Source organism: Tinamus guttatus, unplaced genomic scaffold, assembly GCF_059628265.1.
Source record: "Tinamus guttatus ecotype Peru unplaced genomic scaffold, ASM5962826v1 Tinamus_guttatus_pri_ptg000522l, whole genome shotgun sequence".
In the NCBI taxonomy this organism is placed as follows: domain Eukaryota; kingdom Metazoa; phylum Chordata; class Aves; order Tinamiformes; family Tinamidae; genus Tinamus; species Tinamus guttatus.
The window spans coordinates 41,767-69,129 of NW_028289056.1; the positions used below are offsets into that span (position 1 = coordinate 41,767).

General features: G+C 60.7%; 2 protein-coding genes across 3 annotated transcripts; both read right to left on the reverse strand.

Moving 5' to 3' along the window:
- Window positions 1-991: 991 nt before the first annotated feature.
- GNG2 (G protein subunit gamma 2) lies at window positions 992-2,215 on the reverse strand. Its single transcript, XM_010223763.2, has 2 exons — window positions 2,086-2,215; window positions 992-1,172 (listed from the first exon to the last, which is right to left on the reverse strand). Exons 1-2 carry the CDS (start codon window positions 2,170-2,172, stop codon window positions 1,044-1,046), a joined length of 216 nt encoding a protein of 71 aa, XP_010222065.1. The 5' UTR covers window positions 2,173-2,215; the 3' UTR covers window positions 992-1,043.
- A 10,515-nt stretch (window positions 2,216-12,730) lies between these two features.
- FRMD6 (FERM domain containing 6) lies at window positions 12,731-18,313 on the reverse strand. 2 transcript variants are annotated; one of them, XM_088533797.1, is made up of 13 exons: window positions 18,124-18,313; window positions 17,954-18,044; window positions 17,337-17,416; window positions 16,819-16,895; window positions 16,479-16,665; window positions 15,783-15,938; window positions 14,936-15,001; window positions 14,751-14,819; window positions 14,479-14,653; window positions 14,073-14,408; window positions 13,735-13,866; window positions 13,270-13,361; window positions 12,731-13,034 (listed from the first exon to the last, which is right to left on the reverse strand). In XM_088533797.1, the coding sequence occupies exons 1-13, from the start codon at window positions 18,220-18,222 to the stop codon at window positions 12,750-12,752; spliced, it is 1,845 nt and encodes a 614-aa protein (XP_088389923.1). In that variant the 5' UTR covers window positions 18,223-18,313; the 3' UTR covers window positions 12,731-12,749. The 2 variants fall into 2 exon arrangements, with proteins under 2 accessions (XP_088389923.1, XP_088389922.1); XM_088533796.1 differs by having other exon boundaries at window positions 14,936-14,993; window positions 15,775-15,938.
- Window positions 18,314-27,363: the final 9,050 nt, after the last annotated feature.

Here is a 27,363-nt window from a genome sequence, read left to right on the forward strand (position 1 = left end):
CTGGGTGGGGAGCGACCCTCTCGCAGCCGCAGGCAGAAATCCCGCCGGTTCCGAGATGAGTAGGAAAAACCGGAGCTCTGTTACCAAAAGGGAGCTCGTGGCGCCGGAGCGGGGTTAACGGGGGCAGAGGAGAGGCACGGAGGTGTCGGGACCAGGGCCGGAGCCCCCCCAAGGAAGCGGCCGCCTCGGGTTTCCCTGATTCCCGCTTCCCAAGGCTAAGGCATCGCGGGAGCCGCTCGCCTTCGGGCATCCTTCCCGCCGGCTCCTTCCACCGGCGCGCGGCGGCGGGCACGGGAAAAGCAAAGAAAACGCGGAGCGCAAACGGAGCTACAGCTCATGCACTACAAGCCATCACAGGGGTACGAAGCGCCAACCACGAGACACGAGTCACTGTTACTTGCGGAGTCGAAGCTACCACGGAAGAAGCGCCGGGAAGCGGGATCGGGCCTCGAGCGCCGGCTCCGCGCTACCCTCACGCCAAAAATCAAAAAAGAAGCACAAGACCGAACATTAAGTAACATCATAGTGACCTAAGCCTGTTGCTATATATCCGACAACTTAAATAATAATAATTAATAATAATAATTAAAAAATCCTATTGGGAAAAAAGAACGACACTATCATTCCAAGACGGTTATGCACATCCTCAGCAACTCGCTTTGCTCAGCACAGCTCGAGTGCTTTAAATACGGAGCCACCGAACAAGTTTGGGGAGCAGAAGAGCGACACACATTTATTCTTTACACTTTTTTGTTTGCTTTTTTCCCCCCCTTCTCTAGGCAACTCTACAGACTTCAGGCCTTTTGCCTCGCAAGGTAGATCATCTCACTGCCCCAAAGGTGGCCGGGGTCTTTAAACATGCACATCGCTGTCGCTTCCAGGCCGCGGGTTTTACTGATTATTTTGGTTTTGTGTTACGATTTTTTTGTGTGTGTGTTTGCTTGAATTCAGTGGACTACCAGGTTGTCCCCCCCGTTCCTAAAAAAACACCCCTCTGCGCCAGTGTTCAGGGCGGCCCCGCGCCGGGCAGGCTCCTCGCGGCGTTACAGGATCGCGCAGAAGAACTTCTTCTCCCTAAAGGGGTTTTCGGAGGCCGGCACGGGCGTGAGGAGCGGGTCCTCCTTGGCGCGCGCCTCGCAGTACGCCATCAAGTCGGCCGCCGCTTTGGACACCTGCAACGGCGGCAAGGATCACAGAATCATGGAATCACAGAGTGCTCAAGGTTGGAAGGGACCTCTCGAGGTCACCTAGTCCAACCCCCTGCACACGCAGGGTCACCTAGAGCACGTGGCACAGGACTGCGTCCAAGCGGGTTTGGAGATCTCCAGAGAAGGAGACTCCACAACCTCTCTGGGCAGCCTGTTCCAGGGCTCTGGCACCCTCGCTGGGAAGAAATTTTTCCTTAAGTTCCTGTGGAACTTTTGGTGCTTCAGTTTGTGGCCATTTCCACTAGTTCTGTCGGTGGCCACCGCTGAAGAGAGGCCGGCCCCATCCTCCTCACTGCCTCCCTTGAGGTACTTCTAGACACTGCTCAGGTCCCCTCTCAGCCTTCTCTTCTCCAGGCTGAACAGGCCCAGCTCCCTCAGCCTCTCCTCACAGGGCAGATGTTCCAGGCCCCTGATCATCCTTGTGGCCCTGCGCTGGACTCTCTCCAGCAGCTCCACATCCCTCTTGTCCTGTGGGGCCCAGAACTGGACACAATACTCCAGATGTGGCCTCACCAGGGCTGAGCAGAGGGGCAGGATCCCCTCCCTTGACCTGCTGGAGACGCTCTTCTTAACGCACCCCAGGATCCCATTGGCCTTCTTGGCCATGAGGGCAACTGCTGCCTCATGGTCACCTTGTCGTCCACCATGACACCCAGGTCCCTCTCCGCAGAGCTGCTCTCCAGAAGGTCGGTCCCCACCTATCCTGGTGTCTGGGGTTATCCCTCCCCAGGTGCAGGACCTTGCCCTTGGCCTTGTTGAATTTCATGAGATTTTTCACCGCCTTTTCCGGATAGGTCCGGAATTTTAGGGCGCCGCAGAAGGGGGGTGTTTTTTTTAGGCCCGGAGCGGACGGACGGCGCCGTCCCCTCCGTCTCACCTTTATCCTGTCGATGTTGGCCTCCATCTTGAGCTGCTCCACCAGCTTGCGCGCTTGGGCGATGCTCGCCGTGTTGTTGCTCGCCATGGGCGCGCGGCGCTCACTGCTCCGAGCCCGGCTCAGGGGGTGCTGGCGATAAACACACGGGTGTTTATTTTTAAGGTGTTTATTTTTAAGAGCGCAGGGTGCAAAAGCAGGAGCCCCGCTGAGCTCGGGCTCCTGGTGTTACAGGAAGGGGGATTGGGGCCGTGGAGCCAAAGCGAGCGCACGCCACGGCCTCTGCTTCCTCCCACCTCCTCCTCCTCCTCCCAGGGAGCCTCCGGCATCGCTCCCGGCTGGCTGCCCTGATCCCAGTGGAGCACAGGAGCCATTTGGATGCTGAGGAGGATGCCGGAGCTTCCCGCTGCTCCCGCTGCTCTCTTACCAGGAGCGGCTCCGTGCGCCGCGGTCGCGCCTCCCCGCGGGAACCTCTGCTCCTGCTTCCCCTTCAGCACCTTGAAAGAGGAGGGAAAAAGGGGAAAATCAATCGCAAAAGTCACGGGTTGGACGGATACGATGGGGCACGGGAAGAGGCTTCGAGCTGGGCGGCCAAGGGCTGTTGGCAGCTCCTCTTTGGGCACTTCCTCTGCCAACTGGGACCTGCCTCTGCCAGCAGCTCCTCGTTCGGACAGAAGGACCGTGCAAAACCCTTTGCCAAAACCATTTGGTCCAGACACCTTAAACAGGCAGCTGTTATCGCAGGGGGAAGGAGGAAAAAAAAATCAAAGCAATTTTCGCTCTGTTTAATGTTTTGGGATACTCCAAACCAGCCCATGGAGGTGGCAGCGAGCGCCTTGCCGTGCATTCCCGCTGCTCCAGGGCAGCCGGAGCGTGGGAATCCCTCCCTCGGCGGCGGCGAGGGGCTCCGGCTGCCGCTTGAAGCCGCCCTGCTGCTTTCACCTATTTTTAGAGCTAGCTTTGCCAGAAAAAGAAACTGCTAAAAATACACCTAAAACCACACAGATATTCCAGGCAAAAGGGGCAAGAGCCGCGTCGCCGGGCGGGGGGAGATGCCGCGAGCTCCTCGCTGTAGGGATCTTGTTGGCTCCTCACTGCGGGTGATGCCGGCTGCAGGTGCAAATCCCAAACCCCTCGGGAATCTTAGGCTGGAGGGGAAGGTGGTGCTGGCCCTGAATGGGAGCCGTTTGTGGCATTTTGCCTCAAATTTCAGCAGCAAAAGCTGAGGTTCTCCGGTCTGCTGCTGCTGCAGAGCCGGGGATGGCTCTGGATGCCGCGTCGTGCTTGCAGTGGGGACAGTCCTGCCACCTCCGTGTATCCAGTGCTTTTTGGGGCCAGAAAAGGCATCTTCTGCGCAAAAATGCACCAAAGCCAGAGCTACTGAGGCTACCACAACCCTCCAAGCTCGGTCAGCACTTGTAGCACCACCAGCCGCTGCACAACCCACTGACCCTTAACACAGGGATGCAACCCAGGGTGAATATATCACATTAACGAGCCCGGGGTGGCACCAGGAGCCACGTGGCCCTCTCCAAGGATTGCCCCCAAATCCAACCTTCAGCAGAGTTTTATTTTAAGTAACACTCACGCAAAGCCTAATAAACCTTCCTAGCCGCTGGGGATCACCCAACAAGTTGCATCAGCAGAGGGACAACCGCCTTCACCATCCCATTAGTTTTAAGACCCCACAGGAATTAGCTTAGACCGCCTTAATTAGCTATCCGCAATGCAACTGAATTAATTAATTAGCGATAAACACCTGAACCACATTACTCATAAGGAGCTATTTTAAGCATAAAATACATCAAACGGGTCACAGTCTTTCACAAAAGTGATTTACTGCTACAAAAGCTGCCGGGGTCTCCCGGGTGGGAGAGCTGAGCACGCACAACTCATTGCACCCACAGAGACAGTTTGTTTTGTGGTTGCGGTTTAAAGTCGCGGGGTGGGAGAAGCCCCCGTCGGCCTGGCTGGGAACGCAGTAGGTTGCGGCTCTGGTCTTGGGAGGTGACCTGACCCATATTATTGCGATTAAATTTAACTTCCGTGCCCCGCTACCGCCTCCTCGTCCCCAGTGGGACGGCAGTTTGCAGCAGAAACGCGGGTCCTTCTTCCCCAGGGCGAGCGGCAGAGCAGGGTTTGGAGCAGCAGGAGGTGCACCGAGATGCTCCGGCCTCAGCCGGGCTGCCGCAGCGCCGTGGGCAGAGGCCCCTCTCCCAAAACGGGTGCTCGGGAGCCGCGCGCTCCTCCCGCTGGCCTTGCCGGTTTGCGATAACCCTCCGGAAACCGCGCGGAGCCCACGTGCCTCCCGGCCCCGCTTCCTGCCGAGTCAACGGCGCTCCGTTGAAGCCAAATGTTATCCTTGCCGTGCCACGGAACGGCGGGATAGCCACAGCAGCAGAGAGGAAAAGGCAAAGGGCTCCCGTGTGCCCGGCGCGGCTCCCGGTCCCCACGCAAACTCCTCTTCAGCACGCCAAAGAACTTGCACAAAACCAGGTCTTCCATGAAAGTTCGGTTCGTTCCCAAAATCCCCGTTTGCCCATCGGAAAGTGCTGAGGAATCCAGAGCAGCTGGAAAATCAACAGGCCAACTCACGCTTTGGACGGAGCTGGATCTGCCAAAGCGCCCGTCCCACTCCTGCATCCACACTCCAGCTGTCGCAGAAAGGCAAAAATCTTCCAGGATTTCTCACCTCCTCATCCAGCTTCTGCCCACGCCAGCGAGCTGGCACGAGGAGGAGGAGGCAGCAGCAGCACCCGCGGGATGAAGATGCGTGACCTGAGCTCCCTGCAGCTTGGACGTCCCATCCAAGCGTCCTGGGAGCATCCAGGAGCACCAGAGCAGCTGATCAGTGGGCAGAACAGGGTGAGGAGTGACGTTCTGTCCAGCTCCCGGGACATCCACGCTGTATTCCAGCATCCCTCAGGGCTGCTCGGAGCCGGTGTCCACACTGACTTGACAAGATGGAAATTGGAGATTGAGGAATCTCCATCAGAGCCATTTCTGTTCATGTAAAACCTCAGGATGAGAGGAGGAGAATGGGGTCTATTCTCCATCCTCCCTGCTTCATTAGAGGTAGCGCAAAGCCCCATGCCCTCTAGCTGACTGCAACAGGACCAATCCCACCAGGAAAGGCTTGGAGGCCAAGGGAGACCCTTGGGACAGGGAAAGAAGGGCACATCCAGCTCCAGCTCCCCTGCTCCAAGAGCCCTGGTCATGCTCAAGGTCCATTCCCTGATTTCCAATGCCTGTTTTTCAATCTTCTTTCCTTTATCTGCAATGAGTCCAACTAAAGACATTTGGTGTGGAAAGGACTGAAATCAATCCTGAACACTTTGCATCCAGCGGTGGCTGACACTTTGTTAACCAGAACGACACGAAAAGCCCAACTTCTCCAAAAATTCAATGCGTGAGTGAAATGCACTCAGCTCCTCAGGCTTCCTGGCTCCGCGGAATTAGGACCACTGGAAAGCTCATCCTGCTCGCTGGGGCATCCTATGTCACACAGGCTCTGGATTTTCCTTAAGGGCATCAGACTCCTGCCTCTTGGCTGCCCAGTCCTGTTCAAGTGGGGCTCTCCCTGGCCGGGAGATATGATGGGGATTTGTTGCTCTTGTTAAATATTCTTGTGCTTTATCCTGCTGCAGCACCTGTGTTTTTCCCTCTTGGATGAGGTTCAGACAAGAACAGACAAGAAGAGAACATGGTTTCTTCCCAGCTCCCTGCCCAGGTTCCATGACACACAATGTCACTTACCCCATGATCACGCATGGCATCAGCAAGGGGACATGGAAACCCACGGGTGGGATTGGTACCACCACAGGGGCAAAATCCCAGGGAAAATTCCCTTCAAACCCACTGGATTCAGGGTCACCAACCTCAAGCACTCCAGTGAGGACAGGGACCGGGCAGGGACCGCTCTGGAGCATCCCAAGGAGCTTTCCGGACCAACAGCTCCTCCGAGCAGCTCCCGACATCATCCAGGGCGCCAAACTGAAGTCCAAGCTGAAGTCCAAAGCAGCTCTTCCAAAAAGCAGCCAAAAAATCCCCTTTCCTCCCGCCGGAGGAGCGCAGGTTCCACAACCAGCTGCCGCTGACACGGCGCGGGATGACAGCGCTGAGAAGCCCTTCCTATAATTAGTGCAGAAATCAGCCCAAACGCCGGTGTCACTATTTTCCCCAACGTGCCAGTCACCGGGAGCGCTCCGGGTTGCCTAGCTACTTCCGCGCTCGCTCGCCGACGGAGAGGCTTCCTCGGCTCTTGCTCAACGCCCAGTGCTCTCGGAGCAGAAGATTTTCCCTGGTTACGTCGGGAAAGCACCTTAGCTTGGGTTTTGTTTCATAAATGCATGTTCGTTTGGGTTGCATTTCATAAGTGCGTGTTAGTTTGGGCTGAGTTTCATAAATGCACGTTAACATGGGTTGTGTTTCAACTCCATCAAGCGCAACACGTCCCCAAAGGACCCCTAAGCGCTTTCTTAGGCAGGGACCCCATTTGTGTCCCAGCCTTAGGGTGGATAGTAGGCATGGGGGTGATGGGTTTGTGGTTGGACTTGATGATCTTGAAGGTCTTTTCAACCAACCACAATGATTCTATGGATCCCATCATGGCTCAAGGGGAGAAGGTCCCGAAGTCTTCGTTAGGGACCAACATCATTAGTGCCCTGAGGAAGTGGGGCATTAGATGATGCTGCAGGTCCCAAATCCATCCCAAGCAGAAGCCTCAAAATAGCAGATTATGGGAGCGTGAGGCCCATGGCCAACCCAAGGCCACTGGGCAAGTGTTGACACAACCCAACCACTCAACACCCGGGCACCCAAACTGAACACGAGCCAGGCTGCTTTCCAACCAACGGATCTCATCCCACTTTCCTCCACTAAGTCGCCCACCACAGCAGCGTCTCGCCCTCCCCTTGGACAAACTCATTAGATGGAGCCGTGATAACCACAAGAGGCAACGGGGGAAGAAAATTAATGTGCGAGAAGCAAGAGGAGGAGTTGGTGAGGTGAACACTAATGGTGCTGGGTACCATGAGCAGCTTTCAGCACATCTGCTGCCCAGGAGGTGTCCAGGGCCCCAGCAGCTGCACATGAAGCACCTCGGGGGGGTTATAAGGCTTGATGCAATCCCACAGCAGGGATATTTTCTTATTTTTCGGCACAGAGCTTGCAGAAAAACTGCGTTTGGTGTCTCTAATCAACACTGGGGTGTGAAATCCAGGGGACGGACGCGAGGGACGGACGCGCACGGAGAGCATCGCTCGCGGTGCCGGCGGAGCCGGTTCCCACAGCAACCGGCCCCGCTGGACGGGATCGCTCGGCCGCTCCGCTCGGAGCCTGGGAAGGCTACGCTGGGGAGCTGGGCACGTTGCCCCCTCCAAAAAGAGGCGCTGGGGCGATGCCTTCCTCGCCCCCAAAAACAGAAGGGGAGGAACAGCCAGAAGAGAGGCGAGAGCCTGGAATGCAAGAAAAATAATAACAATAAAGAAAATCCAGGCTCCCCCTTGGCCAGCAGCACTGCCTGCGGGCCATGCAAGCCCTGGAGCACCGCAGCAGGGATTATGAATTTTTATTTATTTATTTTATTTTTTTGCAGGGACCTGGGTGGGGGGCACAAAGGCTTCCTCTCCATCAGTGCCCAGGGGAGGCATTTCCAGCCCCCCGGGGTTTTACCCCACAGGTGACGGAGCCAGGCGAGAGGGCAGCAGGGCTCGCGATTCCCCCTTGGAAAGCGAATCGAAAAATCCCCTTTTAACAGCCCAAACCCGTGCCCGGCTCCGGGGCCAGGCGGGTGCTGCTGTTCAGAGCATCCTCGGCCCGCGAGGCTTCACCCCAAGGGCTTTTCCTCACAGTGATTAATCGAGTCGGATTTCACTGGCCATATGGCAGAAAAGAGGATTAGAACCTCAGGCTTCAAACGCGGGCGGCAAAATCCAGTTATAAGGGGGGAAATAAAACGCTTCCTCGGCCGGTCCTGCCGTGGCCGGGAGGGACCGCACAGGCTGCACCAGCTCCTGCTGTAGCCAGCCCTGCATCCTGGCCAAAAAAAACGGGAATAAAGAAATACCGCAGGAAATGGGACTGCTCAGGGCCACCCCCAGTTCACCAGCGCCAGCCGTGGTGGGGACAGCCCGGGCATCACTTCGGGCTTCGATATAAATCCCGTTTGCTCCGAGCAAGCAGGGAGGCAAAAGTTGCTGCTAGGTGATCCCCGCCCTCCTCAGATCCTGCTTTTGGGGAAGAAACCCACAAATTGGGGTCCTCGGAGAACGGCGGCCGCCTGTCCCCGGCTGGCAACGCCTTCACCGACGGCCCTGACCCCCGCGGCGCCGCTTCCTGTTGCACCGCCGCAATAAAAACCCCGCTGCGAAAAAAAAAAAACGCCCGGAACGGCAACGGGGCCCGAAACCCGCCCATCCCCGCCGGGGCCCCCTGGCCTGGCACCGGCTACAGCTGGGATTCGGGTCGGGAAAAGCCGTTTTGGCTGTGCGAAAATTCCTACCCGGGGAAGGGGAGGGGCGGGGGAAAAAATAAATAACGAAAAGAAAAAGCAAATTGAATCGGATTGGGAACACTGCGTCCCATTCATCCCGGGAAGGCGGCGGCGCTCGGCGCAGCGCGGGGCTAGCGGCGGATCAGGCCTCTCAATCGGAGCTTTGTCGCGAGCCCCGGATTTGGGTGCCCGGCACCTTCTCCGCCCCCGTCGCGGGACCCCCTCCCACGGCGGGACCACCCCCCACGGGGGACCCCCCCCCCCCCCGGCGCCGTCGCGGCCACTGCCACCCGCGGCCACCGCGCCCCGGCGCGGGCTCCCCGTGGGGCGGGGGGCAGCGGAGGAGAGGGGGGCGGTTCCCCCCTCCGCAGGGATTTTGGGGTGGGATTCGCTGTTTTGTGTCGCCCCGCGGGGAGCGGATTTGGGGAGCGCGCGGCGGGCGGGGCTAGGGGTGCCCAGTGTCCCCCCTGTCCCCCCCCCAGTGCCCCCCAGCGCTCGGTACCTGGAGGGCGGCGCTGCCCCGCGGGGCGGCCCGGCGGCCGGCGCAGGGATGGAGGGACGGATGGAGGGAAGGAGGGATGGATGGAGGGAGGGATGGAGGGATGGAGCAGGAGGAGGGGGTCAGCAGCAGCCCGGAGCGGCGAGTCCCCACCCAGCTTTGTCTGCGCTCATCCTTCTGCCTACAGGAAGCGGCTCGGCCCCGACTTCCTCCTCCCTCCTCCTCCTCCTCCTCCTTCTCGGCGAGCCCTCGAGCTGCCCTCCTCCCTCGTGCCCCCGCCGCCCCGCATCCCGCCCCATCGCTGCACCCCACAGCGCCCTGCGCAGCCCGTGCCCACCCCTGTGCCCACTCACCCCCCAACCTGCCCTCGCCGTGCCCGCACCCCTTCAGACCCCCAGCACCGCCCCCGTGTGCAGCCTGCCCCCACCCTGCCCCACATGACACCCCCTGCACCCACCCTGCCAGGCACCCCTGTGCCCACCCCATCACACCCCCTGCACCACCCTGCACCCACCCCATCACACCCCCCTGCATCCCCTGCATCACCCTGTGCCCACCCCATCACACCCCCCTGCATCCCCTGCATCACCCTGTACCCACCCCATCACACTTCCTGTGCCCCCTAAACCACCCAGTTCCTACCCCGTCACACCATTCTGTACCTACCCCATCACACCCCCTGCACCCACCCTGAACCTACACCACCACACCCCCTAAACCACCCAGTTCCTACCCCATCACACCACCCTGTACCTACCCCATCACACCCCCTGCACCACCCTGTACCTACCCCATCACACCCCCTGCACCCCCTAAACCACCCAGTTCCTACCCCGTCACACCATCCTGTACCTACCCCATCACACCCCCATCCATTCCATCACCCTGCACCTGCCCCATCACACCCCCTGCACCCCCCTGTACCCCCTATCTCACTCCCTGCACCCACACCACCATGCACCCCCATCCCGCTGCACTCTGCCCCATCACACCTCCTGCACCCCATCACCCTGCACCCACCTCATCGCACCCCCATGCACCTCCTGCGCCCCCATCACAGCCCCTGCGCCCCCATCACCTGCCCTCGCACCCCCCAACACCCTGCACCCCATCACCCCCTCACCCCAAACCTACCACCCCCTCCCTGCACCCCCACCTTACCCCACAGCCCTGCACCCCCGGCACCCCAAATCCCCTGTACCGGGGTGCTACTGCCCTGCCCGCCAAGGCCCCCCGTCCCCTAGCCGTCCCCTGCACCACGGGGCACTGTGTCACGCTTGTCACCGCACCCCCCCCCCACCACCACCCGGCTCCTCATGAACCCACGGGACGAGCCGCAGGGGGGACAAGCCATGGGGACGAGCCCCACGGGGACGAGCCTCGCGGGAGCCGCCGGCGCCACTTCGCTGCTCCGTCGCCAGCCGCGGCCCCGCGAGCATCGCGGCGGCGTCGCCCCGGGGGCCACCGCGGGGCGCGGCGGTGACACGGGCGCCTCCAAACGGGGGGCTCGGCCGCGCCGGCGGTTGCGGGCTCGGCGCTTCCCGCGGCCGCCCCGAAAACGGGGGTTCCCCGCCCGTCGCCGTGGCAACGGGGGACCGGTTTCCTCCGTCGCCACGGCAACCGGGCCCCGCGGCTGCCGCCGGTGCGGGAGGATGCGCGGCCACCGCGCAAGCGGCCCCGGGGCTTTGCAGCAGCGACGTATTTCATATATATATATATATATTTGCAAATAGAAATTATCCCCAAACGTCGTTTTTTTTAAGTGCGTTTTGCAGCCGGCTCTGTCCTCGCGCTGCACCCGCCGCGTTTGACCCGCTCCCGCGGGATGCCCGGGCCCAAGCGAGCCGGCCGCAGGATGGCAGCAGATGCCAACGCTTGGGACAGCCGGGACCCAGCGACCTCTCCCGGTGAAACCGGGGCCGAGGAAGAGGAGGCAGCAAGGAAGCCATGGATGGGCGCAAGGCAAAGCCCCCACCTTTCCTTTTTTCCCCTTTTTTTCCCCCTATTTTCGCTGCTCCCCCCCGCAGCCCTCCCCTCAGCTAAGAGGCAGAGCACCGCAAACACAGGGAACTTTATTGGCACTTTCAGCCGCACCGCGACAGGCACCCGGCAAACACCAGCAGCACAAAAAAAAACTGCGCTGGGAGGGGTGCATTTTTCCCTTTTTTGCCTTTTTTCCCCCCTCCCGTTTCCCCTTGGCAGTAGTCCGGCTGGAAAGAGCCTTTCACGGAAAGGACTAAGGGGGACAAGCCAGGGGCAGCTCTAAGTGCTAAAGGACCTGGGGCCCCCCAGCCCCACTGCCCACCAAGCTGCACGGGTGCCCGGCCCTTGGGAATGAGGCAGAAGATATGGAAAAAAAAATAACAATAATTAAAAAAATAATAATGCAAGAGTCAGGTGCTGGGGCTGGCGCTGGGCTTGCTGCCCCTGCGATGCAGCGGGATGCAGTGGCCTCGTGCACAGGCTGACAGGGGACAAATCACCTCGGAATTAGCCATTAAAAATCCTGGTGATGAACTTGGGGTGTTTTCCCCACCTTAGGACTTTTCTCCTCCTTTTCTCCTCCAAAAAATGCAAGTGGGGCAGCAATAGTGCCAAGGCACCCTGTAACATCCCTCCGTGGTGACCCAATATGTATATATATTTATATAAATAAATATATATGTCGTCCCAGAGCCTGTGGCAGCAAAAGGGGCCCGTGCACCCTGTCCAATGCTGATCCCGAGCACTACCCCAAGAGCTCCATTTTGGCACTGAATCCCCCCTCCTCCCGCTCTCCCCTCCCTCTCCCACTGTTTCCTATAAAAATAAGATTGTGCTTATTTATAAAATATTTTTTCTTTTTTTTTTAAGAAAAAGTTTCCAGTTTAAAAAAAAAAAAAAGGATGGTGTATCAAAATATGGCAAAACTTTGGCTGTCGGTTTGCTGAACACCGCGTAAAAATATTGCCTGGCAAAACATGGGGCTCCTGTGTCCGGGAGCAGGAACGGGATTGGGACGCAAGGAAAATGCACGTGGGTCTATAAGATCCAGGCGTATCTAGACATACCTACCCCTATGCACTCGTCTATGCGTTCTCCACCTATTTAAAGACTGGGTTCGGCAGATGTTGGTGCGGTTGCGTTACAGCTGACCCGTTCTTTCCCATTTTCCTTTGGTTTGCTTGGGTGAGGGTTTTTGGGGAGGTTTTGCCCTGTCCCTGCAGCCTCTATGTGACGTCCTCCCCCCTGCCCACTGTCCCAGGCGCTTCCCAGCCTGGTTATTGCTAAATTCTCCCTTCCCATACTGGCCTTGACGGGGACGTTGGGGCTCTTTGGCTTGGCTGCCGGCGGCTCCTTCCCGGCGGCTCCGCTGAAGCTGCGGCAGCACCAGAGCCAGCGGGAGCCATGGCAGGATCATGGGGAAAAAAAGGGGGAAAAACGTCAAAAAAAAACCTTCTCGAGGCAGGAAGCAGGAGATTCGGGTTGTCCTCCACGAGCCTGAAGACGCTGCGCTTCTCCGGGTGGAAACAGGAGCATTTGGCACCAAGCGCGCGGATGCGGCGAGCCGGGCACCCTCCCCGTGGCTCTCCGCGCACCGGAGCGGGGAAAACCCGGGGGAAAACGCCGCGGTGCCGCCCCAAAACCATCCTCGGAGCCCTGGGCGCTCTCCCAAGGCTGGCGGCCCGGCCCGGCTCACACCACGAACTCGGGGACCTCGTCGTGGGCGAGATCCAGCGAGAAGTACTTGCTGGCGCGCTTGGCGGGGAAGCCCTCCTGGATGTTGATGCACTGGCGGGCCAGGCAGCCGTGGCAGTAGAGGGTCTCCTCGGGCAGCCCGTGGCCGCAGCCGAACGTGTAGCTCTGCGCCGTGTCCTGGCACAGGTCGGCGAGCTGCAAGAAGTCCTTCTGGTAGAGCCGGATGTCGTCCAGGCTCAGGCTGTGCCGGTCCGTGGACGTCTTGGGCTTTCGGCAGCCGGTCTGGGCAAAGTGCAAGGTTATGGGGCGGGTTGAAGCTTGGGGGAGCTCCAGCAGCAGAAACCCAATGCCCACCTGGTGGCCACCAAGGATGGAGGTCCACCAAGCGCTCCAGCAGAGCTTGGGGTGAAACGCAACGGGCTGGGGGGCAGGATGGTCTCCTGCATGGGAAAATCTTGGAATATCCCCTCCCGAACTGCCCAGGGACCCGTGCTAGGCACAGGCATGTGGGACCCACCTGCGGCAGCGAGTCCGTGCTCTGCCCGCGCAGCTTCACCACCGTCTCGGAGGAGCTGGAGGTGGAGGAGCTGATCTCCTTGACGATGAGCCCTAGGCGCGGTGGAGAGGAAGAGGATGTCGCGAAGGCTGTCACAGAGCACCCATCCCGTGCCTCACGAGGCTTCTTTCTCAGAGCGTTGATCGCAGTGCCCCACAGATGCCCACGCGAGATTGCAAAGTGCCCCAGGATGCTGGCACTTGGTCACCCACATGCAGGTGCCTGCATGGGCTCATCGTGCCCCAGACGTGCCACTTTCCCCAGGAAAATCTCATTCCTATGCTTCCACCAGCCAGCTTTACCCCATCTTTCCTTCAGGCAAACTGCTTTTCCCAGTGTCCCAAATCGAGGCCTTAGGGAACTTTTGCAGGGCTGGGAGCAGCACGGGGAAGCCGAGCGCGGGAGCGGGCGCCGCGGGCACCTCACCTGCGTGCCCGTTGAGCTGCCGCGACAGCAGCATGTCCTCGGTGATGTACACACACATGTCGGGGCTGACCTCCAGCGCCAGCTCGCCCGCCTGCTCCAGCTCGCGTGGGTCGTCCACCAGCATCTCAATTTCTGGAGCCGCGCGGCAGACGGGACGAGTTACCCACACGCCGAGGAGAGAAGGAGAAAAACACGTGGGGATACGGATTGGAGCCAAGGGGTAGCACAGACCCCTCCGAAGTTGCTCCCAACCCGGATTCCCCCATGAATTGCGAGCATGGAAGCGCATGGCTGCAGAATAGAGGCGCGTGGGAGAGGAGGTGCTTCGCCGGCCTTACCGTCGTCCTGCGAGTCCTCGTCCAGGCGGTCCTTGCCGCCGCTCTCCACGCCGGACGTGTGCGAGCTGCCGTGGCTCGTCATGGAGCTGCACGTCTGGAGCTTCCTGTGCGCGCCGGGGCCGGCGAGCGCGTCGTCGGGCGCCGCGTCGCGCGCGCGGGGCTCCGTGTCCACGCCGGACGTGCGCGAGCTGCCGCGGCTGGCGCTGGAGTGGCGCGAGAGGCGCTTGTGGCGCGCGCTGCCCGCGCTGCTGCCGCTGGCCCGCGAGCGCTTCTCCAGCTGCTCCATGTCCAGGTCGAGCGTGTCGCTGATGTACGACTCGCGGTACTGCTTCTTCTCTGCGGGCACAGCGCGCCGTCAGCCCCGCGGCGCGGCCCGGCGCGGCCCGGCGACGCGGCGGCCACCTACCCTCGTTCTCCTCGAGCCGCCGGACCTGGCGCAGGACGGGCTGCAGGTTCATGTAGAGCCGGTGGCTGCTGCTGAGCAGCTGCAGGAGGTGGCGGGAGCGCAGCGGGGAGCCCGTGTAGTAGATGAGCTTGCGGGCCGAGGGCAGCCCGTCGGGCAGGATCTCGAACTTCTTGCCCTGCCGAGGAGACGGCGCCGGAGGCGTCGGAGAGGCCGTGGGGATGAGGAGCCCGCTCGGGATGCGCAGCAGCCCCGTAGTGCCCCGCACTACTCACCACGAACACCAGCTTGCCCACGTTGGTCCAGGGGAAGTCGTAGAGCAGCTGCTTCTCCTCGTCCAGGTTCTGTGGGAGAGGGAAAGCGCCCACGCTCAGGAGGCCCGGATGCTCCGGAGGCCCGGCCGCTTTGGAGGCCCGACACGCGCTCCCGGTGGCACCACCGCCACCGCCTGGAGCCCAACCTGGAAGATCTGTATGCCCCGCGTCGTGAGCCCCAGCGTCAAGGAGGCTTCCACTTCCCTTTTGTCCTAAGGGAGGGAAGAAAAATAAATAAATACAACAAAAGCCAACACTTTCGAGGCACAATTGGATCCATAAACTGGATCAATCTGCTCCCCCAGCCCCAGGATCACAGGATTCTCCCACACGGTGCAGCCTTGCATGTGCGATTCCAAGGTGGAGAGCATGGAGGATGCCACCAAATGTGGAGCTAAACCCTGCACTTTAATCATAGAATCATAGAATGCTTAGGGTTGGAAGGGACCTCTAGAGATCATCTAGTCCAACCCCCTGCACACACAGGGTCACCTAGAGCACGTGGCACAGGACTGCGTCCAAGCGGGTTTGGAAGATCTCCAGAGAAGGAGACTCCACAACCTCTCTGGGCAGCCTGTTCCAGTGCTCTGTCACCCTCACTGTTAAGAAATTTTTCCTTAAGTTCCTATGGAATTTTTGATGTTTCAGTTTCCGGCCATTTCCTCTAGTCCTATCAGTGGCCACCACTGAAAAGAGACCATCCCCGTCCTCTGCACTCCCTCCCTTGAGGTACTTCTAGACACTGCTCAGGTCCCCTCTCAGCCTTCTCTTCTCCAGGCTGAACAGGCCCAGCTCCCTCAGCCTCTCCTCATAGGGCAGATGTTCCAGGCCCCTGATCATCCTTGTAAACTCTTCTCTCTTAATACTTCTCTCTTCCCTCCCAGAACACACTTGTCAGGAAGAAAACTCCCAAAACAAACAAACAAAAAACAGAAACAGAAACCAAGTAAATGAAATCAAAAAGCCCCGAAGCCTCCCAGCCAACCCCCTCGCCTTGTAGAGCCGGTAGTAGTGCACGGCGACGTCGTCCAGCCGCACGGCCTCCTTGATGTACTTGAGGTGCGCCTCGGAGGCCGTCAGCGCAAACTGGTCCTTGTGCATGTTGGGCACGTGCTTCAGGATGTACTCCCTGCCCCGCTTGGCCACCACCTGCGCGGGGAGCGAAGGGAGGAGAAGAGCGACGCGCCGCGGCCTTGCGGCACCTGCGAGCTCCCCGCGGCCCCGCGCGCCTGCAGGAGCCCCGACCTCCCGACGGCATCGCCCCGGCAGCTCCCGCGCCCGGACGCCGCTTCCCTATGGGGTTTTTCCACCCACGGGGTTTTTTCCACGCGGGGCAGCGGATTTGGGGGTCTCCTGGAAGAAGCGGGACAGCCCATAGAGCAGGCGGCAAAGCCCCCATCCTTATTCACCCCTCTGCGTCGGGCAGCATCGCGGAGGAATCGCAGGAATGCCGCGGGGTGTCCAGCTGCGCTGCGCGCTGCCGCGCGGCCCCGCTTTAACACTAATATTTACTCGAGCTTCATTCGCCCGCCAACAACCCCAGCGCTTCATGTTGCCGTTGGGGCGATATCCCGGCTGCAGCGAGCGGTGCCCCCCATCCACGCTCCCATCAACGGGGCCACGGTCCCACAGAGGGGCTGGAGACGCCATCCCTCCCGAGCGAGCACGCGGCGCCGCCGGCGCGCTTACCCAGGCCGGGAAGTAGGCTTCGGGCTCGAAGTACTTGCCGTAGTGCTTGCTGCGCTTGAAGTCGCCCAGGTCGGCTTGCAGGGCGAAGGCGGTGAGGAGGAAGTAAGCCTCCTCGCGCAGCACGCACTGCGAGTGCAGCACCTGCTTGCGCAGGTGCCAGTAGTAGTAGTAGCGCGCCGTGCGGTCGCTGCAAGAGAGACGGAGCCGTCAGCGCCCGCGCGGCCGCTGCAGCGGCCCGGCCCGCTCCTCGGTGCGAAAAATGCAGCCCCGGGAGAGGCTGGGAGCAGCCCTGGGCGGCATCGCGGGGACGGCCGCGTTGGCACCGGGCGCTGCTCCCCACCTGATGAGCCGGCCGTTCTCTACGTAGTACTGCACGCGGAAGTGGATGATCATCGGCGGCCCGAACTGGTCGATGCCCTGGAAGCAGCGACAGGGTCAGGGCTCCCGCGCGGCCCCTCCGCAAACCCCGTCCCAGCGCCCAGGTGGTGAAGCCGCGGGAAACGGAGCTCGTATGCGAACACCGATCCCGATCACCAATTTTGAGCGATTTTCCTCTTTCTCTTTACGAGTTTGGGAAGCGGAAGGGGCACATTAAGAAATTGCACTATCATATGTGGAATAAAGTGGATAATAGATGGAATGGATGCAGAGAAAATGCCAGCAAGCCCTCCGTGCCACCTCGCTGTCACGCAGCGTTCGCTCACGTGGCCTTTGCACGCGCTGATGTCTCCCACCCCGGCGCCTGCTCCGTGGGGCCCAAAGCCAAGAGCCGCTGCCCCCTGGGATCACTTCCCATCTGGGAAGTGACCTGTGGCCGGGACAGCACCGGCCTTGGGGGTGTCACCGGGCAGCGCTCACCTTGCTGGCCTCCTTCTTCCACTCCTTGGGGCAGTACTTGTAGAGCTTCTGGGACAGGTCCATGTACACGTGCTCATTGTCTGCGCCACAGAGACCGTGTCACCGAGCGCGTCGTGTTCGCGAACACGCCGCCACGTCCAGGGCCACGGGCACGCAGGCGGCTTCGCCACGGAGCACGGCGAGCTCCAATGCAACGTGGTGGTGACCCCGGGGGACACCCTCCCGGGCACCTCGACTAGTCCCAGCACCACACGCAGAAGTGGGACCAGGTCTCATCCCACCACAGGATTTGCAAGCCAGGCAGGAGGACCCAGCTTTAACAGAGCGTCTCCAAAGCCTCCTGGTCAGCACCTGCTGATGCTGATGCACCAAAGGCTGCTTGGGGCTCCTCCATCCACGTTTGGACTCAGAGAAGCCACCGAAGGGAGGCAGCGCGAGCTCCTCTGCTCTGGAATCGGGATTTGGCAGGGCCAAGGGCCGCTTCCCCCGGGAAAACCCTCCTGCACCCACGGGAGACGGGACCGGCTCAAGGGGCAAAGGTAGAGGTGACCTGGCTGGAAGCCACCACCGAGGCCAAGATTCCTGCTCTGAGAGCAGCGGGGCGGGAAGCCACTTACTCTGGATGACGCTGAGGCCGAAGAGGTGGCAGTCCCTCAGCCTGAGCAGGTCGCACACCTGCACGAGGAGCTCGTGGCACAGGATCTTCACCTGCCGAGAGCACGGGGCAGCTGGGCACGCGGGCGCGCGCGCAAGGCTCCCCGGCGCCCGCCCCGGCGGCCCCACTCACGTTGATGATGATGCTGAGGGAGTCGTCGTTGGGGAGGAAGATGCACACGCTGCGGCGGTCCTGCATGACTCTGTTGTTATGGAAGGGCAGTTTGTTCATGGTGGGCCGCGCTCTGCCGCGGCGGGGGACGCGCCGGTGCGGGCGCCTCACAGCCGGGCCGCGGCGGCCGCGGGCTCCGCGGGGGCCATTCCTGCGGGACAGCGGCGTCAGCGCGGCACGGCACGGCCCGGCAGCGCCCGCCGCTCTGTGCACCCCGGGCTGCCTTGACCTGGCTACATTCCCCGCTCGCAGTCACCCTGCGCTGAGTTATCTGTGGGCTATGGGCTATGAGGATGATCAGGGGCCTGGAACATCTGCCCTGTGAGGAGAGGCTGAGGGAGCTGGGCCTGTTCAGCTGGAGAAGAGAAGGCTGAGAGGGGACCTGAGCAGTGTCTAGAAGTACCTCAAGGGAGGCAGTGAGGAGGATGGGGCCGGCCTCTTTTCACTGGTGGCCACTGACAGAACTAGAGGAAACGGCCGGAAACTGAAACACCAAAAGTTCCACAGGAACTTAAGGAAAAATTTCTTCCCAGTGAGGGTGCCTGAGCCCTGGAACAGGCTGCCCAGAGAGGTTGTGGAGTCTCCTTCTCTGGAGATCTTCAAACCCGCTTGGACGCAGTCCTGTGCCACGTGCTCTAGGTGACCCTGCGTGTGCAGGGGGTTGGACTAGGTGAGCTCGAGAGGTCCCTTCCAACCTTGAGCATTCTATGATTCTATGATCTGTGGGCATTTTCCCTGGGGTGCATTTACCAGGCTGCATTACCCAGTGCATTTACCCTGGGCTGCAGTATCCAGATGCATTTACCCTGGGTTGCATTATCCAGGTGCATTGACACTGGGTGCATTATCCGAGTGCATTTACCTGGGTTGAAGTACCAGGGTGCGCTGACCCTGGGTTGAATTATTTGGGTGCATTTATCCTGGGCTCTGTTTACCAGGTTGCACTACCTGGGTGCAATTACCCTGAGCTGTATTAATTGTGGGCATGTACTCCAAGCTGCATTTACCAGGTTGCATTACCCAGGAGCATTTACCCTGGGTTGCATTACCCGTGTGCCTTTAGCCTGGGTTGTGTTTACCAGGAGGATTTACCCTAACCTGCCTTAACCAGGTCGCTTTTACCGGGTAGCGTTCCCTGCTTGCCTTTACCCTTGGTCATATTCACCGCAGGTTCATCTAGCCCAGGTAAATGCACCCGAGGTTGCTTTTATCCCAAGTTGCATTTACCCCAGGCCACATCACCCCAGGCTGTGTTACCCCAGCTGCATTACCCCACTGCATTTTCCCTTGGTTGCATTTTCCCATGGTTGCGTTTTCCCTTGGTTGCATTTTCCCTTGGTTGCGTTTTCCCATGGTTGCATTTTCCCTTGGTTGCATTTTCCCTTGGTTGCATTTTCCCATGGTTGCGTTTTCCCTTGGTTGCATTTTCCCTTGGTTGCGTTTTCCCATGGTTGCGTTTTCCCATGGTTGCATTTTCCCTTGGTTGCATTTTCCCATGGTTGCGTTTTCCCATGGTTGCATTTTCCCTTGGTTGCGTTTTCCCTTGGTTGCATTTTCCCTTCGTGCTCCGCAGGGCAGGACGGGGCCGGCGCGGCAGCCCGACCCTGCTGCACGCAGATCCCAAAACCCTTTTCCCGCTGCAAGGAGGCCCCTGTGGGCCGGCAGCTCCGGCCTTGCCGGGGAAATCCCGGCCGGACGGCAGCCCCAGCTCCTCGGCTGCCACCACAGCCCAAACCTGCCCTGATTCCATCGGGAAAATCAGGCGTTGGGAGGAATCAAACCATGCATTTCTATATCTAATGGCATTGCCACGCTGAACCGCTGCCGTTGCTCCTGCTCCATGTCACCGGCCCATCCAAGAGCCAGGCTATCCAGGAAAAGCTCCCGGGAAAGCTGCCGCTCCCGGCTCCCCTTATCCGGGCACATGCTCACTGCGTCACCCGCGGGACGAAGGCTCCCGCTTGCCAAGCCTTTGCAATGCCAGGAAAGGGTTAAGGAAAGGGGCCTCGGCAGCCCTCGCAGCTGCGATGGGCCCTTTCCGGAGTGGGAATGCCGCTCGGCACGAGCTGGAAGCGGTGGCGGGGAAGGAGCCGCTCGGATGCCGGCTGATCCCAAACGGGAAACTCCACCCCGTGCACGGCGCGACGGGTTTCCTTCGGGAAAGGCGCTTGCTCCGAGCGTGAGCGGCACCGCAGGCCCCAGCGGCCGCTTCCCGGCGGGATGGAGCGAGTTGTAGGGCAGCGCGCGGAGAAATCCAGCAGCCCTCCGGCTGCCCACGGGGGCCTGTAACACTGGGGGGTTGTTCGGCAGCGCAACGCGCGGCGCCAGCCGGGACGCGGCTTCCCGGGGCAGGAATTTCTCGTTTGCAGCCGCTCCGAGTGGCTCCCAGGCCACATCAGAGCGCGCAGGTACGCGCGGGCTGTCATTACGAGCCGGGCGGCCGCCCCGCAGCCCCATTAGCTCATGCTTGCGGTCGCCCCGTAATTAAAAGCGTCTCCGGCTCTTCGCGAACGCAACAGTTCCCTCCCGGCGACCCGAGGCAGATGAAAGAGCCCTTCACTGGGAAAAAGGCCTCGGTTATAAATACCGCATTGCTTCAGCGGCCGGGATGCTCCGTGGCGGAGGCCCGGACGGATCCGTCGCTATTCCGGCAGCCGTGCCCCGCGGCCGCTTTGGCACCACAGAGAGACGGGTCTGGCCCCAGAACTGCATGTTTTCCACCCAACTAACCCCCGGGCAGGAATGACCCTATGGGGCTCCGCAATTCCCGTGTCCACGGTTCCTTCTTTGCTAAAAAGGATAAGCCTCAGCGCTGTAAGGATGCGTGGCTGCCCTGGTCTGGTTTTCCTTCTCTTGTCTCTTTTTTCCTCCTTTTCCTTTCATGTTGTTGCATCAAGCCCATCCGTTTTGTCTCCTTCTCTGCCAGCCTTGGGCATTTAACCACTCTCTGCTAGGAACTTCCAGTTGCATCGAGGCAGAAGAGCCATTCCCAGGCCCTGGTGGGATCTGTTCCGGCTGCTCACACCGCATCCAGCGCTGCCGGCACCTCTGGGCCTCAGAAAAGCGGGAGAGGAGCCGGCACGGTGAGGGGACGCAGCCCGAGGTTCCGGCTGGGAAGCGCCTCCCATCGGCATCGCTCCAGAAGGGGTCCAAGCAGCAGATATTCCCACTTTGCGGAGTGCTGCGGCTCCCCAGCTTTGCTCCCCGGCGGCATCTCTCTGGCGCTCGGCTCAGCAGCAAATCCCCGGGATTTCGGCTGGAAGCGACCTCCGGCGAGGCCGAGCGGGCCCCGCGGCGCCGCGTTTCCCCAGCAGCGGCCGCAAAACGGGCTTTTCTTTCGGGTTTGCTTGATAAAATCCTCTAAGCCCGCTTTGCAGACAAAAAAAATGGGAGACATCAAACTAAATTAGCAACCAGGCAGATATTTTAACCACAGTTTGTATACTCCATCTGGAGTCCAAAGCACTGCTTTTTTTTAAAATAAAAAAAAAAGCAGGAGGGAGCTGACATCATCTTAATTTGAAATTCGCATTTATTTTTACATCTGGTCTGAATTAATCTTTTCCAGCGTCCTGACTTTCATGTAATGGAATAATTGCTTACAGACTTGGGCTGTAAAGCGTTCGAATGATCCGAGGGTAGAAAAAGGGCTCCTTCACAGACGATGCCGAAACGCAGCTCCTATAACCGAGCCCTGATGTGCCTGCTGGCTGGGGCGTTGCAAATGCAATGGCACTGTTTTTGAGCGTTTTATCCAAAAAAAAAAAGAGCCAATAAATCCATGCTCCGTCCACGGAGCAGCGAGCGCAAGTAAATACCATGAAGGAGGAAAATAAAGCAACCGGCACAGGGAGGGCGGCAAAGCTCTGCACACCCGGCCGGTCAATCAGCTGCGGTGGTTCTGGAGGAGAAGAGTTGGGCTTAGGGTGAAAAATATCCTTGGGATGAGGAACCACAAGGGGCAGGAGCCACAGAGGGCGGCGGGGCTGGAAATCTGGCGAGCTGCTGGGATGGGGTTTTTACAGCCCCGTTCTCTCAGGGTTTATTCCCATGACATCCATAATCCAGCTGGGATCCACGTGCCCGGTACCGGCCCCAGGGCCCATTCGCTGGCGCCGCTTCCCTCGGCGCTGGGTGAGCATCCCGGGAAACGCTGCTCCGAGCCACGACAGCAGGGACCAGCCTCCGATCCGGGGCCTCCATCGCCCTCGGCACCCCAGCAGGGACCAGTCGGAGAAGCGCAGCCGGATGAGGCTCCGAGCCGGAGCCACCGGCATCGACCCGGCACGGGGCACATCCCAGGGGCAAGAGGGACCCGTGGGCAAGGGGGTCCCACGGGGGTCCCCACGGGTGAGAGAATGCAGGGAAAACAGGGCGGACAGACAGATGGACAAGAGGAGCCCCGGGGATATGGGGTGCCCAGGACGGAGCGGGACGCGGAGCAGCGGAATATGGGGCAGTGGGACAGCGGGACGCGGCGGCCCCGATGCTGTTAAATTTCAACCGCCCTGCGCCCGGTCAGAGGAAATGACTCGCATTCCTGGAAAATGAAGCCGCGCGCAGTTTTCCAACACCACCAACTAATCCCCCAAGTGCAACAAGCAGCCGGAGCCGCCGGCCCCGGCTGCTCCGCTGCCCCCTCCGGGCCCCGCGGCACCGGCACCGGGAGCGGCGAATGCATTCGCCGCTCCCGGTGCCGGTGCCGCGGGGCCCGGAGGGGGCAGCGGAGCGGGACCGGGACCGAGACGCGGAGCGCGCACCTACCTGCGGCTCCGGGACCGCGCTGACCCGAAGCGAGCCGAGCCGAACCGAACCGAGCCGAACCGAGCCCGGCGCAGCCCGGCCCTGCCCGCCGCCCCCGCCCCTTCCCGGCCCGCGCCGCCCCGAGCGGCACCGGCGCCGCCTCCCGCCTCGGCGCGGCCCGGGGGGAGCCCCGGCTGCTGCCGCCCCGCCCGGTCCTGCCGGGGGGTGGGAACGGGCTGTTTCTCCCCCTTCTCCGCCTCCCCCGGTGTCCCCATGTCCCCCAGGAGGGGACCCGGGAGCCCCCCAATTGCAGCCTCCCCAGTTGGAGCCCAGGGGCTTTTCAGGGGAGCGGAGCATCGTCCTGGGGGAGAGCTGAGTTTCCACCCAGGGGCATCTGAGCATCCTCTGGGGGACCAGAGCGTCCTCCTAGGGACACCCCGGAGTCCTCGTGGACCTCAGTGCCCTCCCCAGGGAGCCAAGAATCCTCCTGGAGACACCCCAAAGTCCTTATGGACCTCAGTCCCCTCCCAGGGGAGCTGAGCATCCTCTCAGGGACACCCCCAAAGTCCTTATGGACCTCAGCGTCCTCCTAGGAGAGCCAAGAACCCTCCTCGAGACCCCCCAGAGTCCTTATGGACCTCAGTGCCCTCCCAGGGGAGACGATCATCCTAACAGGGGCACCCCAGAGTCCTTATGGGGGCACCTGAGCGTTGCCCCCAGGAGAGACCTCAGCGTCCTCCTTGGAGACCAGAGCATCCTCCCCAGGAGGGACCACGTTCCTTATGGAGCATGGAGCATCCCACATCCCCCAGGAGGAGACCCGAGCATCTCCCCAAAGCGGGACCCGAGTATCCTCGTGGGGGCACCCGAGCATCCCCAGCGAGGCCCTGAGCATCCTCCCCGCCGGGACCGGAGGCAGCGCGGGGGAGGCGAGCGGGGGCTCCGGGTTGGGCCCTGTTCCCGTTTAGGCCCCATAAATTAGCAGCGCGGCACCTTCGCGGCTCCTTCCTCGGCAGCGCCATATGGCGAGGCCGTTTGAGGAGCGCTTATTTATTCCTCGCGTTCGAGCCTCTCCAGGCAGTTCGGGGGCCGAGCGGCGAGGCCAGCGCAGCCCCCGCGGCTCCCGGACCCAAAGGCGCCCGACGCTCATCCCAAAAGCTGCTCCCGGCCCTGCGGCGCCAGCAACGGGACCCCCACGGGAAGCCCATCCGGAAAGAGGGAGCTCAGCCCGGCAGCCGCTCTGCTCCCGAGGGGCGTTTCTCTTTGGCAATTCTGCAATTCAGATTGCTAAAAAAAAAAAAAAAAAAAAAATCCTGCAAAAAGAGAGAAAGAAAGAAAGAAAAAACACCCCTCGGAGAAGCGGAAGCGCAGATGGAAAATGTCATAAATCGGACTCTCTTTTCTTTTCTGGACAAGGTTTAACGGAGCTAATTGCTCTGCTAGGCTCAGGGAAAGCAAAGGGAAAGGAGCTGCGGTCATGGCTGAAAATACCGTTCGCGTAAAACACACAGAGCTTCTTCACCCGAGATATATTTATATTGAGAGGGGAGGAAATAGCAGCTGTTTGCTGCGATCCTGCGCCGTCCTCCGCCGCGGCTCCTCTCCCGCAGCGCTTCCCAAACCGGCCTGCGAGCCCCTTCGTCCCACTCTTATTTGCCCCGGGGATTCTCGGGTGGCTACTAAGGGCTGAGCACGTCCCCGATGTGTGTGGGGCTCTGCTAGGGGGTTAATCGTGGGGAGGGACGCGGAGCCGTGGGCCCCGGAGGGTCCGGCTCTCGCGCGAGACCGCGGGCTCCGGTGGCGCGCGGCCAGCGGCGGCCGGGCAGGAATGCCAGAAATGCGGAGCCGCCAGCGGGCCCGGGCCGCCCTCGCGCTGCGCGGAGGCGCCGTCGGAGCGGGCGCCGTGCGGACGCCGCGGGGCCGGGGCTGCCCCGGAGGGTGTCGGGTCCCAAATCAACCCTCTCTCTTTGCCCTGCGCGCTTCCCCTTCCTGCGGCTTGGCAAGGAGGAGCGAAAAAGGGACTTTGAGAGATGGAAGATGGAGGGGCTGGAGAGAGAGAAAATCCCCTCTGGATAATACCAGGAACGTTTGAAACGTGGAGGCAGAGCTGGATCCCCAAGCTGAGGCTTCCTGGGGCCGGCAGGGCCCAACATGGGGCTGGGGATATTTTTAGCCCCTCTGCTCGCCTGCTCCTCTGCTCCCTTCCGAGTGCTCCGGAGCCGCTCGGCATCTCCAACCAAACCCGACGGTGGGGTGGGAATCCCAGGATCCGCCACCGCAACCGGCAGCTCCCTCATACAAGACATCAGGGAATCCACTTGCTGGATCCATGTGGGACGCGGACTCTGCCCCGGCGCTTGGCAAACACGCGGCGCCGGAGCCGCAGGGAAAGCCGGTGCCGGCGGGGACCCCGGGCCCTGGCCGCGGCACGGCCCCACGCAGCGTCCCTGTCACCGGCCTATCAATTATTTACCACTGCTCTTAATTGCATTCGTGCCAACGGGCTTCCCAGAGGCCCCTGCCAAGGTCGGCGCCCGCTCGGTGCATGCACATATATACATCTACAGCAATATACGTGTGTGCATACACATATATAGGTGAAGTCAGCAGCCAGCTTCACCCCAGGGCCTGCAGTGCCGCCCTTGCCAGTCCCTGCAGGACAGCGATGCTCGGGGGCAAAATCCACCCAAAGTGGGGATGTTGGTGGGCAGGATGCCCATAGGGATAACCAAAGGGCTGCAAAAGCCCCTGGGATTTGGGGATTTTGCTGCCCGCACTGGGGATGCCGCCCGCTCCAGGCACCGCGGGGACGAGCAGGTCCAGCCGGTCCGGGGACGCGGTGGCTCCGGCTGTTTTTAGGTCACGGGCGATTCGAGGAGGGGAAGTGACTCACGGGTGCTCATCCCCTCTTGCAAAGCAACAACCCAACCCTGCGCGTTTGACATCCCAAGCGGCCGCCTCCAAAACAACAACAGCAGCAGCAGCATCGGGCCCCTCACAGCTGCCTTTGCCCGGCTCCCTTTTCCCCGGCCTCTGCCCAAACTGCTTCATTTTACACTAAGCAGACCCGGCTAACAGGAGCGCGTTGATAAACACTTTTCCTTCCAGGGTGTATAGGAATGTTTTAGAAAAAAACCCGTGCTCCTTTGACAGATAGTTTGCATTTGAGGTAATTAAACTTTAATCAACAAAGCTAAGGAAATGGAGATATGTTTTCCCCTCAGAGCTGAGTCGGAGCTGGGGACGGCACTGCATACCTGCCTGTCAAGCGCAATATATCCCAGGAGGAAACAGCACCGAGCTATATTTGCTCCTCGCCGCAGCTTGCGCGGGACCGAGACGCCCACGGTCAAACCCGCGCCGGAAGATTTCCGTGTGGGAACAAAACGCCCGGCTGTGCCAAGCAAAGACGCGTTTCCTGGATGGGCTTTCGGGTCATGGATCTTGCACCCCAAAGCAGCCCCTGTCCAACAGTGCCTCTTGTACAGCCCTGCAGCTGCAGCTTCAAAGCAGGAGAGGGGGCGAGCGCATATTTTCACCTCCAAATTGGCTAATTGCAGGGAGAGCGGGAAATTCCCCCTCGGCAGAGCCAAGGCCGCAGCAGTGGGTGGCGGAACAAATCTCCTCCGGGAAGGCAGCATAGAGCGGCCTCCCAAAAGTCAAGCCCAGGGAGGGCACAAGGGAGCAGGGTCCCCCTGCACAGCTTGGGAAGGGGGCTGCGAGCCCCGGAGCAGCAGCTGATGTGTGGGGAGAGCTGGTGTCCGGGTGTCTGTTGGGCCAAACAGTGCGGAGGGAGGCTGGGAAAAGCAGCCAATTCCCTGCTCTGGCCCTGGGCGGCACCACTGGGGCCCTGCGCCGTGCTGGAGTGCTGCACCATGCTGGGATGCTGCAGCGAACTGGGATGCTGCACCATGCTGGGATGCTGCACTGTGCCTGGATGCTGCACTGTACTGGGATGCTGCACCGAACTGGGGTGCTGCACCAAACTGGGATGCTGCACTGTGCCTGGATGCTGCACTGTACTGGGATGCTGCACCGAACTGGGGTGCTGCACCAAACTGGGATGCTGCACTGTGCCTGGATGCTGCACTGTACTGGGATGCTGCACCGAACTGGGGTGCTGCACCAAACTGGGATGCTGCACTGTGCCTGGATGCTGCACTGTGCTGGGATGCTGCACCAAACTGGGGTGCTGCACCATACCAGGATGTGCACTGGCTTAGGATGCTGCACTGTGCTGGGACCCTGCAAACACTGGGACACTCTGCAGTGCAGGGATGCTTCATTGCACCTGAGTGTTGTTCTGCACTGCACCGGCATACTGTACTGCACTGGAATGCTGCACTGCACCAGGATGCTGCACCATGCCAGGATGCTGCACCATGCCAGGATGCTGCACCATGCCAGGATGCTGCACCTCACCAGGATGCTGCGCCACATTGGGATGCTGCACCTCAC